Genomic DNA, 17,941 nt, shown 5'->3' with positions numbered 1-17,941 from the left:
ATTTGCCAGAAGCAGAAAAAGAAGAGCAAGATGTAAGTTTTAATCTGATCATTTATCATACTTCTAGAATTATTTTTTATTTCTTGCTTTCGGGTAAAAGAAAAAAATATTAAAAGATTAAAATGACAGCTGATTAAATGAGGCCCAGCTCATGCCATTCTCAGATTATTTTGAAATTTTACTGAAACCGCTCCCTTTTAGGACCTAGAAGGAAAAATTTATCACTTCAGCCAATGTCAAGAATCAGACTACAATTCACCAGCATAACGGTCTATTGAACATGTTCAGTGACTGTAGCCCAGTCTCCAGGCAGGTTTTAGAGTGTAATTAGGCTTCTAACTATTGCCATTATGCAGCAAGATGAAGTTCAATGATTTTATGGGCACCATAAATACTAGGCTTTTACGTGACTTTCCACAAAAATATCATCAGTCTCCAAACGTAAATGTCACCTGTGGGTTACTAATTAAAGAGGTGAAATAATGCAGCTCCACTTCAAGACTCTCTCTGATGCCAACACTTCCAAAACATACGCAAACTAAAAATAGCTCATTCTGTTCCACTAACGTTGCCAAGACAGAATATTGTCATTTCAATACATCCTAGTCACTAATATTCAGGTTTTCAGTGCTATAGTTTATTACTTCTTTAAGAAAAACAGAAAAGTATTTTACTCAGAAACACTTCTTCTGCTTGTCAATACGTAATTAAAGTAAACGCTTTTTGCTTTTCTATGGTATAAAAATGCTGATAAGCTTCTCTAGCCAAAACCAGGCTTTGCATCCTCAGGAATAAACTAAACCTTTCAAACAGGTGCACTGGAGGTAGATTCCTCACAGGAAAAGATATGTCCAGTGCTATACTTTATTCCCAGTAGATGAACTGTACTCCAGCCCTGCAAAGGCATGACCTTGCTTTCTTCCCAGCCCCATCTGACCACTTTTTTGTTTCTCTTTCTATGAAAGGTCTTCCTAGAGCTATAAAAATGCATTAAGCTGGTGGCCTGTCCTTTCATCTCCATGTAGCCATTCAATGCCCATTTACTACCTAGGCCAAAATCTAAAAAAAAAAATAAATAGAATGTGACACCATCTAAAAGTTTTATATCTATGACTACTGTTGCATTGTCAAGTGCCTCCCACATTATATGTAAAACTAGTAGTAGTAGCCTCAGAGGGTCTTGCTGGTTTGGAGTCCAAAACTGTACTTGAACCAGCTTTTTTGTCTTGAGCTATTTTACTAAAATATTTGTGCACTACTTTTCATCAGATGTGTTTAATAGTGGTCTGTGTCTAATTTCTCCTTCTCTTTGCCTGTTGGTTGTCTAGCTACCCAAAATGAATACGAACTTCTGAGCGTTAAACTTTGCTCTCCTTTTTTGGTATGAATAGGCTCACTCTGCAACAGGAATTCTATACTGCAAAAAAGATTCAAGTTAAAGATTGGCATTCCTTTCAGTTATTATCAGACTTTAATAACATGTTTTTAAGCAACTATAAAAATAGTATACCTATTAATACATAAAAGTTTACTAAAGAAAATCACATATATATAGTATTTCATATGTACTTACATCACTGTTTTCAACTTCTTTATCATTAATAACAAATCTGAAGGTAGAATTTGGTGATAAACTTTCAGCCTGAATCCAGAAACGAACTTCTCCTTTGTCAAGAACCTCATAAGCTAATTCTGATTTCAGAGGTATTGCTGTAGCAAGAAAAGCAATCAAAAGTCAATAATATATGAAACCTTGTGAGAAAAAGGACTATTGTAAAATATTAGTATCTCCCTATTATTTATGGAATGCTGGATATAGAATAAACTTTATGCAGGGAAAAGACATCTAATGCAGTCTTCGGCTGATTTTTAAATTAATTTCTCGAAGGGAAAAAAGAATTTACACCTTACAGTTTGCACAATGCTTAAGGAATTGGCTAGTAGCAACCTATAGTTTATTGTCAAAGTTAAACTTCAAAAGAAGTTTAGGCAATGATGATTTTATTCAATGCAAACTGATATTCTTCTAATTGAACGGAAAGATAAGGAAGCAGGTTGTTCCATGAAAATGAGCCTGCCCTTGTCTCAGGAAGAACCTTTTTGGAACTCCAGTCATTTGTATGTAATTATATTTCTTCTAGAAGTATCAAATAGATTCAGATCTTCAACTTACTTGGATTCTTTATTTCATTGCTTAATGCCAACAAACGTTCAAACTCTGAAATTAAGAAAAAGAGTCATGTTTTAATTTATTCTGAAAAATACAGTCAGAAAACAAGTGTCAAAGAAGGTACATATCAGCATCAGCAGATAATCTCCTTAAGTCTTATATGTGAAATACCTAACCCTCTTCAGAAAGTGATGACTAAAAAATAACATTTGAGAAACTTAAAATTCTGATACATGGATTTAGTGAGTGTTTCTATTTTGTGCATTTTCATACACACTCACTTATGCAAAAATCCAAAGAAAGAACGAAACCTATTTTAAACTCTCTATGGGATTTAAATGAAAGATGGGAGACAATAGCTTCTAAATAGTGTTTGAGGTTCCTTTATGTGCTGACTTCCTTTCCGACACTGTACCTGAAAAGCTTGTTTTACTGTGGCAGGAAACAAGATTGAGGGCAGGTTAGTCTGAAAAAGGTACAGAAAGTCCTATTTAATGCACTAAATCCTCATGAAGGCTGCGCAAGAGTCTAGAAAGCACTTTGTTAGATTTTCATACTAACCCTATTTATCATATTCATTACTAATAAAGATTTGGAAGATTAACATTACTGCCAATTCCAACTTTACAGATAATGTAAAGACCAGAGGAAATTAGCAAGCATTTATGACATGGTTGAGGATTTAGCAAAATTACAGGAGAATTTATAGCATTTGAGGAAGTAAATGGGCAGTGAAATAATGGTTTTCAGTGTAGAGATGCAAAATCTAACACTTGCTCATAGATCCAGTACAAATAAAAATGTAATTTTGAGTGACATATATGACCAGGGAAGACATGGGCTAAGTGTGGGATGGGAAACACCTTTAGTGGTCTTCTATAAAATAACCTCCAAAGGTAGGACTGATGGTGACAAGACCTACAGACAGCTTTCAGATTGATGCCTTACAACTAAGCCAAAGGGAAGTTGTCATGAGCAAATCCATATCTGTCTTTTCCTACAGTATTCATTGGAAAATTAAAAATATTACAAGTTTAGCTTTCCTAGAAGAAGCAGATATTGGTAATGACTAAGAGTCCACATAAGTGGTCCATGTCCTGGAGAACGATGTTTTTTGTGTCTGCACATGGATTTCTTCTCAACACCTACTTTGAATGGGAGGTTTGACGTGTTTCGTACTGTGATAAAAGTCCTGCCTACTATCAGACTCACAGTCTCATCTCCTCTCCTTAAATGACTTAGAAGGTAAGTAGAGGGATTTTCATGCTTAAGGAACTGGGCATAGCAATCACAGCCTGTGGACTGGGAAAGCACCAAAATAATTTTTGTGCTATTTAAAAATAGCAAAGTCCCCCCCGCTTTGCCTTTCACCTCAGCACCTCTCATGCTAAACCAAAGTCAGACTGAAGCAAATTCATTGCAACTCCAATGAAACAAAATACCTACAATGAAATAAAGCAAAACTAATCTAAATTTAAGCCAAAAGATAATTTAACCCTATGTATTCAGATCTAGTTAAAGCAACAACATTTTTCTCACATTCTTCTTACTAATTCTCTGCAGCTCAGTTGTATGAAACTGTATCTGGAGCCTCAAGGTCTGTCTCTATATTAGGCTCTTTGGTAAGCACAGATCTGATTGATAGTAGCTTTACAGCTAACAGAAAACCAGTTATTATAAGATGTGAAAGGCTATGAAGTCAAAGCACAGCAAAACTCAAATACAAGAGAAATAGATTCACAACACAGTGAAAAAAGCAACACTTTTAGACTTTTAACTGACAGTGTAACAGGTATTTGCGAACAGTATTATAGTCCCAGCATAAAGAAAACAATTCTAATTGGTCATATTCTTTATCTTTTTTTTTAAAGAAAATATTTCCTTAAGTTATCCAAACTTTCATTATTGTGATAATCAGAAAAATATGTAATCACACAAAGCCTGTTGTGCAGCCTTTTTTGTTTTTCCTTAATGCATAGGAAAGAATGTGAGAGTTGTGGAGTTCTTTTTTTTTCTTGGACAATTTTTAGTGCAGTTGAGGTGATAAAATGAAGAAAGACTTAAGATGGTAATGACCTTACCTTCATCATCCATTACGAAGCTGGATGAAACCCCATCTGTGTCACTAACTGAGATAGAGTAAGTTCCCAAGTCTGATTTATCAGGATTTTTGAAGTACAGCTTAGAACTAAAATCATCAATAAAGAAGGATATAATTAGCAGGGTTTCTCATGACATTGAGATTTTTAACAGGACAAACTTCTAATAATTTGATAGACTGGCATGACTTACTGATTTCCTTTTGTTTCAATCTTAAACTTATCAGAATCATCAATCTCCTCATATGATTTACCCCACGCAAAATGAGATGCATCTGTAGCTTCTTTGCACTCAAAAGCCAGGTAAATATTACCCTCATCATCCACACCTGAAAAGATTTCTTTTGTTCCTGCAAAATAGCAATCAACACAAATGTCAAGGCTGCATTTTTCTTTTGAGCTGCAATTCAGAAATTACTAAAGCCCATGCAAATTTTGTCCATCTTCACTAACAGATACTGATCTTTCTTGCAGATCTTGAAGCGTGTTTATGTCATATGCTGACTCAGCAACACATACTGGCAAGATTCTTACTCTACACAAAAAAAAGGAATACTAAAAACAATAAATTCTTATTAAGAAACAAATCTATAAAATGAAACTGAATGTGAGAATATATGAACAGTTTAAGTAAATTAATTTTTATCACTCTTGAAGCATTAATGTGTTGTCATACTTCTTTTCACTCACAGCAAGTAGCACTTTTGTTTATGAGAATAAAAACTGAAATAACTGATTATCAAATATTTCCTGCAGTAAGTAAAGCAAAAATTCTTGACAGTCCCTCTGTATCCACATGACTTTTTCTTTAAGTTTTAAGGCTAAGAGCTTCTTAACTCTTGAAATACTTACCTGTGCTACAGTATCGAACCAGATTGATTAAATTCACTTCTAAGTATTTCAGTATTTTAGAAGCAGAGGAGGTAAAACAGTTCATTACCTGGCCGTGCCTCGACAAGCACTGGTTCAGATATCTCAGATGACTTGCCTACCCCAGCATCATTCACTGCACGAACTTTGAAAACATAGGTATGACCCTCATGTAAATCAGTGACCTTGAACAAGATGAAGAGCAAAGCCAAATTAAAAAACAATCTAAAGTCTTTTGTTTACTTATATGAAGATATTAGCAGAAGCCCAAATTCAAATACACATCTTTGTTGTACTCAATCAGATGTTTTTAGAACTCAGTTTTGAATTAACACTAAATGATGAAAATGTTACCTTAAAATAGCGCTTTGAAGTAGGTTTGTCATTAGCAGTGATCCAGTCTTCTGTATCTACTTCCTTATAGTCCACTAAATACCCAGTAATAGGGCTTTTGCCTTCATACACGGGAGCTTTCCACAGAAGAACCAGTGATGTATTTCTAACTTCACAAATCGTGAGATCATAGGCAGGACCTAAAATATTTCAAATATTGGAAGTTCACTTCAATATAATACAGTTTTGCAAATTGGCCCTGTAGAGGCTGAAATGCACCACTTTAATTTTGTTTTGACTGTGTTTGCTTTCAAAAATCTCATCCTCTACAATAAACCTGGTATATGTGGTATTTTGGTTGTTTTCCCCTCATGGCTGCATACAGCAATACCTGCTTTATGCAGTGAGTGACGTTAGTATTCTGAAACATACATTCTTAGCTAGATCTCAGTAACTTCATTTTAAGGAAAAGTTATTCATGTGGAAAATCCATGCAGTTTAAAATTTTCCAACAAGCAACAATAATCTTGTCTATTATTTAATTCACCAGTCCTACATCAAATCTGCTTCACTGAGCCTGACTCAGGTTCATAACTTAGCACCAGGATTTTTATTTTTTGTTGGTATACATGAACCACGATCCATCAGACTAATCCAAAACCACTGGTACCAGTGGACTTTGGATCAGGTTTCTTGTTCCCTGACAGAAGAATTTTTCATTGTGATGTGGAAAACGGTAGCCAAGAAGAACTTCTTAAGAGGATATCTGTTAGGAGAACTATTTACACCAAAAACATCCTGCTGCTCTATGAATAAGTGAGAGTTCATACCTTTGCAGCTATCCAGTTATGTTCTCCCTACTATACTTTCCTTCTCCTTCACTTAACTGTTCTGGTGTCATTCAGTTTAACTTGTAGCATTTATTTTTTACTATACTCTTAATATTTATTTATACTAGTAGACTATAAAGCATAATTGTAACAGTTTCCTACCATGCTGAAAACACCCATGACAGAATACTGATATTTAGCAAAATTATGTAGCTGGAAGCTTCCTTTTTGTGCTTTAAATTTAGAGTAAGGAAACCTGAAAGTACCTGAGACTTAGGGATTTTCTCAGTGCTGTCAGTTTGGCCTAATTTAAGATATTACTTTTCCCTACAACACATCTCACCATTTAAAATAAAGAAGAGTAGAAAAACCTTACAAATAAACCTGATTGCCATTCCAGCCCACATGATGTTAATGAGTAATGAATGAACATGAAGGGATGATACTCAGCAAATATACAGCACAAAACAGTAGAAAAGTGTTTCTCCATAGTGGATAAGCACATTTCAGAAAAGAAACATATAAGTACCTGTTGCAGACCTTGTGAGGATAAATACTAGATTTCTCATAGAAAGACTGCAATTTTCAAGGAGCCTAAAGTCTTCTCTCAGGAGTCTTTAAAAATCGCAACCTAAATGTCTACATACCCACAGATAATTAAAATTCCACTGGCAGATGCACATGCTAGAAATCTAGACAGTAGAAAAAATGTGTAATGAAGTATATTCTATTCTGAGGATTCTGAGACCCCAGATGTTTCATTTTTTTTGAAGTCATGTAAAATAATTTATTAGCTATCATTGCTAACTCACAGAGGCTCACAGAGATACCTAAGAGTAGAGTTCTGCAGAAAGATGAAATAATTATGGGTTCTGGGCAAGGAATCCATCACTCATGCTGGAAATCCTGCAAGGGTTTTTTGGCCTTTCTAAGGAAACCTCCCTTCCATATCAAAAGGTGGAAGAATATTTCGTTGACACTGGGAGTATACTGCAGTCACATTACATTAGTCTTCAGTATCTTCAGCAAGTCAGGGAAGAGGGTTGGCCTCTTTCTCCAGTCTTAAATCTCAATTATTTCTTTTCATTATTGCTAAGACATTGTTTAAAAACGTATTCTAAAAAAAGCTTGTGAAATATTTCAATAGGTTTGGCAATTTGGGAGGGGATGAGGAGGTTGTTTGTTTGTGGTGGGTTTTTTTAAGCAGGAAGAATGCAATACTCTCTGTTCAAGTATTTTCATAATGAGAACAATGTAATCAGCCAAGGAGTAGAAAGGTCAGATTCTTCATTATGAAAATGGAAATTTCACTCTCTTCATTTCCTGAAAGTGCCTTTTATTTTATTTCTTTATATATCATTTAAAATGAAGGATAATCTTCACTTGTTTACACACTAGGCAATTTCACTGATGTTTTGAAAACACTGTAGAGTATAAATCACAGATCCTTTCTCTAAGGAAAATAATTGTTCCACGGATGATGCATTTATACTAAATATTACAAGATATAAGAAAATGTAATTAACACAAAGGGAATTAAGGTCAGGAGATTAAACGTTTTGTTATTCACAGCTTTGCCATGTCATTAAATCCAGAAGGTAAGACTTATGAACTCAGAAGAATTTAGTTAGAAAACACAGAGAACAACTCTCTGGCAAGCAGTTTTGCAGAAAAGAATCTGGGCATTAAAAAGAAGTAAACTTGGAACCTAGCATAACAGTGTAATTTTTTTAAAAAAGACAAATAAAAGGGGATTTGTAAGCAGGCAAATAGTTGTAGGTGGTGTGGAGTTACCATTTCTCTGATCAGCACTGAAAAATCTTTATTTGAAATGTCTTCAGTTTGCACCCTGCCATTCAAGAAAGATATGAACCAACTAGAAAAAGTTCAAAGAATAGCAAAACTTTATTTATTTAGAGATAGGGAACACATGATTTATGGGGAAGGTTGCATTAACTGGTTTTTGTTAACTTAAGTGGAAAGCTAGGGGTCTGATAAAGTCTTTAAACACATAGAAAAGCTGTTGCAAAGAGGAAAAGAATAAACTCTTCTTCATGTCCTTGGAGGACAGGACAAGAAGCAAACAGGCTTAAATTGCAGGAAGAAAGATCCAGGAATATTAGAAAAACTTTTAATCTGTAAGCATAGTAAGATTAGGAACAGATCCTGTCCAAAGAACCTGGACTTTTTCATAGGTAGAAGTCTTTAAGGATAGATTACACAAGCCTCTGTCAACAAGATAGGTATAGCTGATCCTGCATGTGGGCTAGAAGTTGAATTAGATGACATTTGAGAGTCTTTCCTAGCAAATGATTCCACAATCTTACCAAATTGTTTCTTGTTCCAGGCAAGAATTACTTTTTTCATATAGCATAGAAAAGAAAACTGAAATTTTCCTGCTGCCTTATGCTAATTATGCCTTTTTGAAATCACCGAAAATTCCAATAGTTTTACAAAACCAGATTGAGGGGTTGGATTTTTTTTTTTCTTTACTGAGAACATAACTGCATGAACATTTGTGCATGAAACAGATGTGTGTAGGTGTCAGACAGCTCCTGATGACATAAACAAGTGTTAGAATGTATCCTTAATTGCATACCAAAGCTCAATGTCATAAATAGAACTTGATTTAACAACACAGCAGTATTTTACAGCATTTTGGGGAAAAGAAGGTAGAAATATATTAAAGTGGTAGGTGCCTGTGTTTCTGTTACGGGCTGTACTGTGACACGCTTTGTTTAGGCAAATCAGTACCAGACATCAGAAATAGCTGCAGCAAAAGTGTTGCTTGGTATGAGCGAGGGCAGTATAAAATAAGCAGAATGGGCCTTCAAAAACCCTTTCATAGTTTATTTACAGAACTCGAGCATTACTGAGGGGAACCAATTCCCTAGATGTCTAACATTTAGGCACAAATTCATATGCTCACATGAGGTAGGCTAAAGTTTACCTTTATTTTGCTGTGGGTCCTGAATTCACAATACTTCTTATTTAACATTTTCTACAGTTAGCATTGCAATTAACAGTCTTCAGCTGCATCTACACTGCTAAATTACAGACAACCTAAACACAGGTTTAAGTACTAGCACGCAGTCATTCCTACTGTATGTTCGTTAGCACATTTGTCCTAACACCTGGCTAATACTAATCTCTCAGGTGACACCTAGGTTCTAGGGGAATCTAGGGGAAACATATGAATAAGGGCATACTAGTTGAGACTGGGAGACTTTAGCTGTAAAGTGTGAGCTACACGGTGTTACTTGCCTCTATGTCAAGAAACAGGCCCCTGTTGTGTCTTATTTATGAGCAGAAAACTATAGTTTTGGAGTCTAAAACTCCAGGAATATTCTTAGTAGACTGCAATTATGGTGCAGAGATGCCTATATGTCGTACAGGTGCTGAGGGTGAAGTGGAGCTTGTAGGACCGAGGGTGAAGAGCTGATAGTCTGAAGGCTGAAGCCTTCCTGCTCGGAGCTGATGTGGGCAGTGAAAGAAGGAGACACTCAGCAAGCTAAGTAAAGGTCACCCACTTCCCAGGACATTCCATGTCATCAGTCGGGATGTGGAGGTAGCTTTTACTAGGAGATCTCAGAAGCAATGGCAATCTCAACAGGGAATATGGCAGAAAGTAACCAAAAGACATCCAGCAGAGTTTGGTTGGAACATTACACTGACTGTGTTTTAAGGAGTTGATATTGAAGTGAAGTTCTTGAGGAACTAATAGACTTACCAGGTTCTGGCATAGTCCAGGCTTTACACTTAAAATGCTCACTGGGATCTGAAGGTTCACCTATTCCAATCAGATTTGCAGCAGCAACTTTGAATTCATAGAAGGCACCTTCTGTCAAATCCTCTACCTTTTTTGAGAAAACAATTCAACATATCAAAAGCTATGATTTATATTCTTTTAATAAATTAAATACTTAAAAATAATTGTTGTGGTTTAACTCCAGCTGGCAACTAAGCACCATCCAGCCACTCACTCACTGCCCCCCACCCAGTGGGATGGGGGAGAGAATCCAAATAAAAAAAGTAAAACTTAGGTTGAGATAAAGACAGTTTAATAGGACAGAAAAGGAAAGGAAAATAATAATAATAGTGGTAGTAACAATAATAATAATAGAATATACACAACAAGCGATGCACAATACAATTGCTCACCACCCGCTGAACAATGCTCAGCCAATCCCTGAGCTGCGGTGTCCCCTGGCCAACTCCCCCCAGTTTATATACTGGGCATGATGTCATATGGTATGGAATATCCCCTTGGCTCATTTGGGTCAGCTGTCCTGGCTGTGTCCCCTCCCAACTTCTTGTGCCCCTCCAGCCTCCACTGGCAGGGCAGTATGAGAAGCTGAAAACCCCTTGACTTAGTATAAACGTTGCTTAGCAGCAACTAAAACATCAGTGTGTTATCAACATCCTTCTCATCCTAGATCCAAAACACAGCACTATATCAGCTACTAGGAAGAAAATTAACTTTATTCCAACCGAAACCAGGACAATAAGCTTTGGTTAAATAATTATCAGGCCTTACTGCTGTGCTGGAGTACTGGAAGGATCTAATTTGAAGATTTTACTCTTAAACCAAACACACGGCAGAGATATATGTTGTACTTCCATGCCACATCATCCTAGGAATAACAGCACTCAATATATTGGCATGAGAGGCTGTAAAATGTTAGAGCAAATGTCCAGGGAACCCACTCAATGAATAACCACTAGCAGATACTTATGGGTGAGTGTTCTAACATGAAATACCTTTGCTTATGAATGAAACAGCATCACTTACAAATAGTTATTCATAAGCCGTTCACTTAAGTAAGAGTTCAAATGGTGTTTTGGTCTAAAGAGGTCATAATGGACTGACCAGAGAAGAAAAGAAAACAACAGGAAACTAAAGGAAAAGCCAATCCAATTCGTTCCGCAGTGTGCTGATATAACTCTGGGAAAGATTCTCTTGGTAATTTTTTCTGGCTTGTACGCATCTTTCTCTTAATATTACCTACCATTACAAAGTGAGGAGGTAAGCACTGGAAATAAGATGACCAGACTCCATGCTACACCTCTGCAAATGTCCCTGATAAATGAACCCTGACTTATCTAATCACCACATCACCATCTCAGATTTTGAGGTCAAGGTAGACAAGCTGTAAGGCATAATCTTCTTGACACCCTGAGCGCCTCATGGTAGCAGCCCTCTTCCATCCTTCTTCTTCCAGAACACCTAAATACACTAAACAAGGCTTCTACACCTCGGTCCTCTGCATAATTTTCCCAAAGTTATATTTAAGCATCTGTCTCAAGAGAAAGAGGCAGCTGAGAGTTGTACTTCCAGTGGAGATACTGAACAGTTTCATATTTTCATCAATAAATAAACTATAACTATATTCTCTGGGAAGATGTGAGACAAAAAATTATTTTGATGTGACTTTTTAAATAGTAACAAGCATACGATGGGATGGTAACAAACATGATGGGGCAGCATCAAATACAAGACCAACGCAAACAATGTCAACTAGGGAAAGTCAGGCACTAATACAATTTAGACAGAATTTCCTGAAAATAGAGAGCTATATAGTGTGATTCACAAGAAAGAATAACAGTTCAGCCTGTAAAAATGGTTTTGAGATCCCAGGTTTTTAAGGGAAAGAATATTTGTGGGGTTCCCATAGAATTATTTAATCAGAGAGGGTTAAACCTTTAGTGATTGCCCGATACTGTACTGTATATCTCAGGGCCTTCTCCACTTGCAGCACGTCATAAAATCTTCTGTGCTACTAAAGGCTGTCTTGCTGTTATTTCCCATCAGTATTTCAGATTCCAGTCACTCAAACTAATGTATGAAGATGCACCTTCAGGCACAAATACAGTTACTGTCAGGACTGAGACTTAAGTATCCGATTAATTAAACTCTGAATGGTTTCCCTTAATTTACATTATTCATTTGTTTACAAATGCATTAAAAAATGAAAATATCTGGAAAGCATTGCTTAGTATTGCCCTTTCATGCCTATCTTACCCACCCTTTTTATTTCTCAACATCCATCTGTTATGTCAGAGATGCCAGTTATAAACTCCCTCACAAGCATACATACACCTGAGTATTGCCGGCTGCCTTCTCTGCATGAAACATTCTTCCTGAGCTCATCTGCAGCATTATTTTCTACTTTAGTGTCAAATATCTGCTAAAGACTTACTTCTGCCCTGAGGCTTATAGGAAAGTTGCTGACTTGTGGAAATAATTTTAAGAAGAATTTGGGAATAAAATCTGATTGTTTAACTTTTAACTTAACAAGCATCAGATTGATTAATTACTTGCTATATCCTATCTTCCTAACCGTTCCTCGTGGAAGTTCACATCAAAATTTTCCTTTTTTAAGAAACATTGAATACATTGTAAGTGCAACCAGAAGTAATTTGTTTCAAAACTAAAATCATCTCTGTGGTTCTCTGGAAAGGAGGTGATGAGGCATAATGCTACGTTTATTAATATACTTCCCTTTCCAGCTGAAGGCAGATTTTGAGAGTAAGAACAGGGACAGTTACATTTGTCCTGAGCCCATCTCCATGTCATTTACAAGTCTTCAGTTCTACAGACAGCACAGTCATCTATCCTGCTAAATGCTTCCATCCTTTCTCTGCATGTTATTACAGTGGTGATACATATAGTGCTCATTAATGAATATAGTTTATGAAGCATTTTATAGCTCATTTTGTTCTTTGTGAAAAATGTGCTTCACACCTTTTTCCTCAAAAATTTCCTCATCTGAATGGCCTTATTGGTCTTAGAATTTCATAGCAGGGGATGGCACTGATGCTGTACCCCAGTTTTTAGGCTTGTTACATTCCAAAACGCACAATGGAAGGGACTGGGTTTTTTGTAGTAAGTATTTAAAGAATTTCTGTGCAACAAAGTAGAACTCTGCCAAAAGCAAAGAAATAGTACAAAACAACTCCAGAAGGATAAGGATTAAAAAGTACCAACCGTATAAATTGTCTTGGTAATAAGGGAAGAATTTACTTCATGCCAGTTTTGATGGTTAGCTTCCCTTTTATCCATATAATAACCGAGGATTGGTGAACCTCCACTGTACTTCGGTGCTTTCCAGCCAAGAGTCATTGAATGACCATCACAGTTGAGAAGTGTGATACCATGAGGATATGACGGACAAGCTGTAAGGAAATAAGCAACCTGAGAGTTAGGACCGAGTCTAAAACAATGCAGTGTAGAAGTTGTTTAGCACTTTTTGTATTGCTTTTGTTTTCTGCAGCATACTGCTAGCAGTTGCATATCGGTAACAAAGTAGTTATAAAGCTGCTAATCAACATTAATTTTATCTCCAAACATAAATGTGGAAGCTTTTGAAACAATAGAAATAGAAAATGTTTAGACATTCACTGGCTTAACCTATGTTGAGGCAGAAGAGACATTTCCTTCATGAGTTTACCTGCATGAGTTTACTCCCATCTGTAGCAGAAGCAGAAATGTCACCCAAACATCTTCCTAGAGATGAAGAAAACTGTTTTCCTGAGCTTTTTACACCCCTACTACTAGCAAACACCCTTTCTAGCAAGCACAGCTTTGTATTTGCCGTCTGTACATGAAAGTTTGCCTGGAGATAGCCCTTTCTTGACCCTATTGTGCTGCAGTCAGTACAGGCTAAGCTCCTGCCCCTAAAGCTCATCTGATCTTTTCAGCTGAATTACCAGCATAACTTGAGAGAATGTGACTTACTTACCTCATTCAGGAAAGAATACGTTGGCAGAGGCCTTTAATACTGTCCCTGATCTTGTAGCTGTTCTAGTGATCAGCATGAAAACAGATAGTAATCAGCAGAACTGGTCTTTTGTTCTTTCTTTCAAATGTGCTGTCATACTCAGAGGCCATAAAACATGGCCTTTGCAATTATTACCACTTCTTGGCAAATAAGAATGATCATAGCAAACTCCTATAAATGCTCTGAAAACAAAACTACAGAAAAATTCTGTCCATGCTAATGTAAGTCACCTATAAATAGTCCTGCTAAATTCCTGTTAAGGCTGCCAAAATGGATACAAGCCATCCACATCCTGTAAGTGTGTGTAAGATCCATGTGCTCTGTGTTTGGTGACATACCCCATGCAACCCACATCTTTGAAACACACAGTGACAAAATAAAAGGTGCAAGTATATTTACGACATAGGGGTGATATATGTACAAGTGTCCATGCACCACCTACCCATATGAGACACACTTTGTCCTAAAAAAATCAAATAAAGTAAGTTTGTCAGTAACATCTCATCCAAATTTATCTTCTAATAGCCATTCTGAATTATAAATCTTTTAGATTATTACTTCTGACAAGTATGCCTATTGGTGGTCTTCTCTAAGATGTGGAGGCCATTCAGGTGGAGAAAAGGTGTTCTATTTTAAATTTTTCAGTATGAAACTGAAACTGTGCAGAGATGAAAATTGGACCATAGTAGCCCAGATCCGTGCACTTTCTGTTCTAAATAATTACCCAGCCTTTCACACAGTGTGCATCACTCCCATTGAAGATTGCACAATGGATTGTTCTTACACTGAAATTGTGTTTGCAGGGTACCAGAGGAGGTAGATTGTGCTCCAACCCGGAGCAGCCAAAGGGAATTTTCTGTTTGGTTCAGACACATAGTAAAAAAGTTTCTTGAAACTCTACTAAATGGAGCACATTCTGTGCTAAACTGATTTGCACCACTCCAAATCACCCAGAAGCTACTTGTCTAACTTAATATTTTGTTTCTTTGTTACAGCTGAGGAGCAGAAGGCAACATGGTCATTATAGTGAATCTGACCCAGTATTTCTAACAGGCATTATGAATAACTTTTTTTAAACAATGTCTTTTCTCTAGAACAGCACGTGCCAGAGCATAAGTATCACTAAGGGGATGTGCTTGATGGCTGCAAAATGTACCCTTATAGCAAATGAGACTAAAGGAGTTGATTGCTGAAAATATGTAACTCATTCAAGAAACAAGAAGCTGACTCGCACAGAATCATACTTACTAAGGGCTGCCTGTACTGTTATAGCCTCCGACTCCTGTGAGTTTTCACTGAATCCTACAGCATTCACAGCTTTCACACGGAAGATGTACTGCTCTCCAGTTTCCAAACCATGAACAACAAACCTGGGTTAAAAAAAAATAACATCACATATTAGTATATATTTTATAGGAACCATTCTGTGCTGTAACATGAAATCTTGGCAACGATCAGAAAGCTCAACTTCATGAGTGGTTCACAAAGGAAAATATTTCCAAGAGGGAAACCGTAATATAATGACGTAATGTAGTACAATATAATTGGATGGGACACTGGAACAAAAGTCATAGTACTCATTAAATTGCTAGTACTGATCTACCAGGTAGAGTCAGATAAACATAATATATTCCCTCTGAACTTTGGCTTGCTAAATTCTAATCTATTCTGGGAAGGGACTTTATGTTTCACTATATTTTCAGAGTCACTATCAAAAATAGCTTTCAGTTTTGATCTGAGGTTCTAGGTAATTATTGTAGCAGATAGTCAGAACTATCCTATTGTAGGATATGTTCACACATGAACAAATGAAATGTTTTTTCTTATTTTTGTGTTGTCCCAATCCCTTTGACCAAGAATTAGTCTCTACTTTTTCTTTGATCAAATTCCTTGACTACTTGATCAAAGGATTCCGCAGAATAGAGTCACTCAAAATTAATTAATAACTGACAAAATACACTAAACAACATGATGTGCTTGTTATATACCCATAAGAAAATATAAATTGCACACCTAAACTCTGCATTTGGTGAGACATTCCAATAAAAGTAAGCATGATTGTCACAAAGGAAATTACTTGGAGAATCACACAATGAAGTGTGATATTTTCCGGAGGGAGTAAGAAATCATCAGAAATACAGACAGGGCTAGCATCATGACAAGGCAACTAGAAACATGGGCTAGTCTCCTTTACCCTTAGCTGTAGCAGGTCAGGGAGCCCTGATGTTTCTGGGGCAGGACACTTGGATTTCCTGCACAGTAGTGTCGGCAGCCAAAGCACTTTCCTCACCATGTTTATAGCAGACGTGGCCTGACCTTTTGCCCTGATGTCCATGGACTATGGGAAAGCTTCTGAGTTCCTTCTGCTTCTCATACTCTTCCTCATATGCATCAGGTCTGTTTACCCCATAACATAGTTCAGACTTTAGGAAAGGCATTTATTTTATGTTTACTCATGTCCAAGACATACAGAATCATGTCTCTAGAACCTGCTTTTATAACTCAAAGTCATGGAACAGCCAAAAGATGCTTCTCTCTGGAGAGAAAAAAACAAAGGGCGAGGGGGGGGGGACAGGCAGCAGAGGTCTGTCCTGCAATCTGAAAAGCTTAGCTCTGAGAGTCTGCAGGCCGTTTTTCTTCCCATTCATTCAACATTCACCTTCCATGATAACACCATTGCTCAGCATGTAAATTGGCTTAGAACTATCCTACAGTTTTCAAACCTCCCCAAAATACAGAAGTATTGTCAATACCTGTTGTATTTAATAGGTTTATGGTTACTCGGTTCCCAGTGATTTGATCCCACCACAGAATAGTCAATGTAGTAGCCATATAAATCCTCTTCATGTTTTGGTTTATCCCATTGAACTACAACTGATGTTTTGGTATTCCTTGTGGCCACTACCCGACCAGGTGCAGATGGAACAACTAAGAAAAAGAAAGAAAACATATACTAATATGAAATACGCAAAAATAAAAGTAAGCTGAGGTAGATGCAACACTGTATACTTTTATCGTACTTAATCACTACCGCTGTGAGTTATCCTACCATGTTAATATTGCTATATGACATATATTTTAGTATATTTGTTTCACTATAAGTCTGGATACTTCTATATATGTGTGTACAAATATATTCATTTTTCTATTTGTTTACTTAGAGTAAACTTACTCCAAGCTACAAAGGTCCATACTTGTCTGATTTTATATAGGTTTTCTGAGGAGTGAGTTATAGGAGAACATATTTTCAAGTATCAGTGTGGATAAAGACACACAGATATGAAAATGTTCTCTCTCAGAAGTTCTCTCTCAACTGTTCTCTCTCAAATAAGAGGTTTATGTATAGCTTATGTCCCTGTAGCAGTACTGCATCAGTAGGAAATGCACATAAACTGTAGAGGTATGATATCATGAGTATTAAGAAATACTGCCTTCCAGGCAACTAATGACAACCCCAATTCAGAAAAGGCCAGCTTTTTAGGACAACTTTAAGCATATGTTTGAATGCTGAGTGTTTAGCCAAACCTAGCTAGAAGGATTTCACAGAAGCATAGGAACGTTGGTTGGAAAGGATGTCTGGGGATCACCTAGCCCAACATATTGCTGAGAGTGGGATTATCACCAACACTAAACTGGATTGTCAGTCACGGTTTTTTCCGAGTCTTGAAAACTTCTGACAATGGAGATTTCACAGATTCCCTGAACAACCTCTTTCAGCATTGCACTCTTGCACCTTTTTCACTAAGAGAGTATGTCCAACCTGAATTTGCTAAGCTATAATTTATAGCTGTTGCCTCTTTTTTTTCGTCATCTGACATTGCTGAGAGCAGTTCAGCACCATCCTCTTTGTAAGTCACT

General features: G+C 36.7%; 1 protein-coding gene across 2 annotated transcripts in view; it reads right to left on the bottom strand.

Annotated features, from left to right (window-relative positions):
- Window positions 1-17,941, bottom strand: part of MYOM2 (myomesin 2) — a 79,731-nt gene that overhangs the window by 21,828 nt on the left and 39,962 nt on the right. For both annotated transcript variants that reach the window (XM_030037833.2, XM_030037835.2), the window contains 10 exons: window positions 16,837-17,011; window positions 15,332-15,453; window positions 13,291-13,478; window positions 10,033-10,159; window positions 5,494-5,672; window positions 5,210-5,324; window positions 4,463-4,619; window positions 4,252-4,358; window positions 2,174-2,218; window positions 1,574-1,710 (listed from right to left, as the gene is read on the bottom strand). In XM_030037833.2, the coding sequence (XP_029893693.1) occupies window positions 1,574-1,710; window positions 2,174-2,218; window positions 4,252-4,358; window positions 4,463-4,619; window positions 5,210-5,324; window positions 5,494-5,672; window positions 10,033-10,159; window positions 13,291-13,478; window positions 15,332-15,453; window positions 16,837-17,011 (1,352 nt within the window). The remainder of the gene's footprint in view (window positions 1-1,573; window positions 1,711-2,173; window positions 2,219-4,251; window positions 4,359-4,462; window positions 4,620-5,209; window positions 5,325-5,493; window positions 5,673-10,032; window positions 10,160-13,290; window positions 13,479-15,331; window positions 15,454-16,836; window positions 17,012-17,941) is intronic.

Source organism: Aquila chrysaetos, chromosome 15 (genome assembly GCF_900496995.4).
Source record: "Aquila chrysaetos chrysaetos chromosome 15, bAquChr1.4, whole genome shotgun sequence".
NCBI classification, from domain to species: Eukaryota; Metazoa; Chordata; class Aves; order Accipitriformes; family Accipitridae; genus Aquila; species Aquila chrysaetos.
This window is presented reverse-complemented; position numbering and strand designations above follow the sequence as displayed.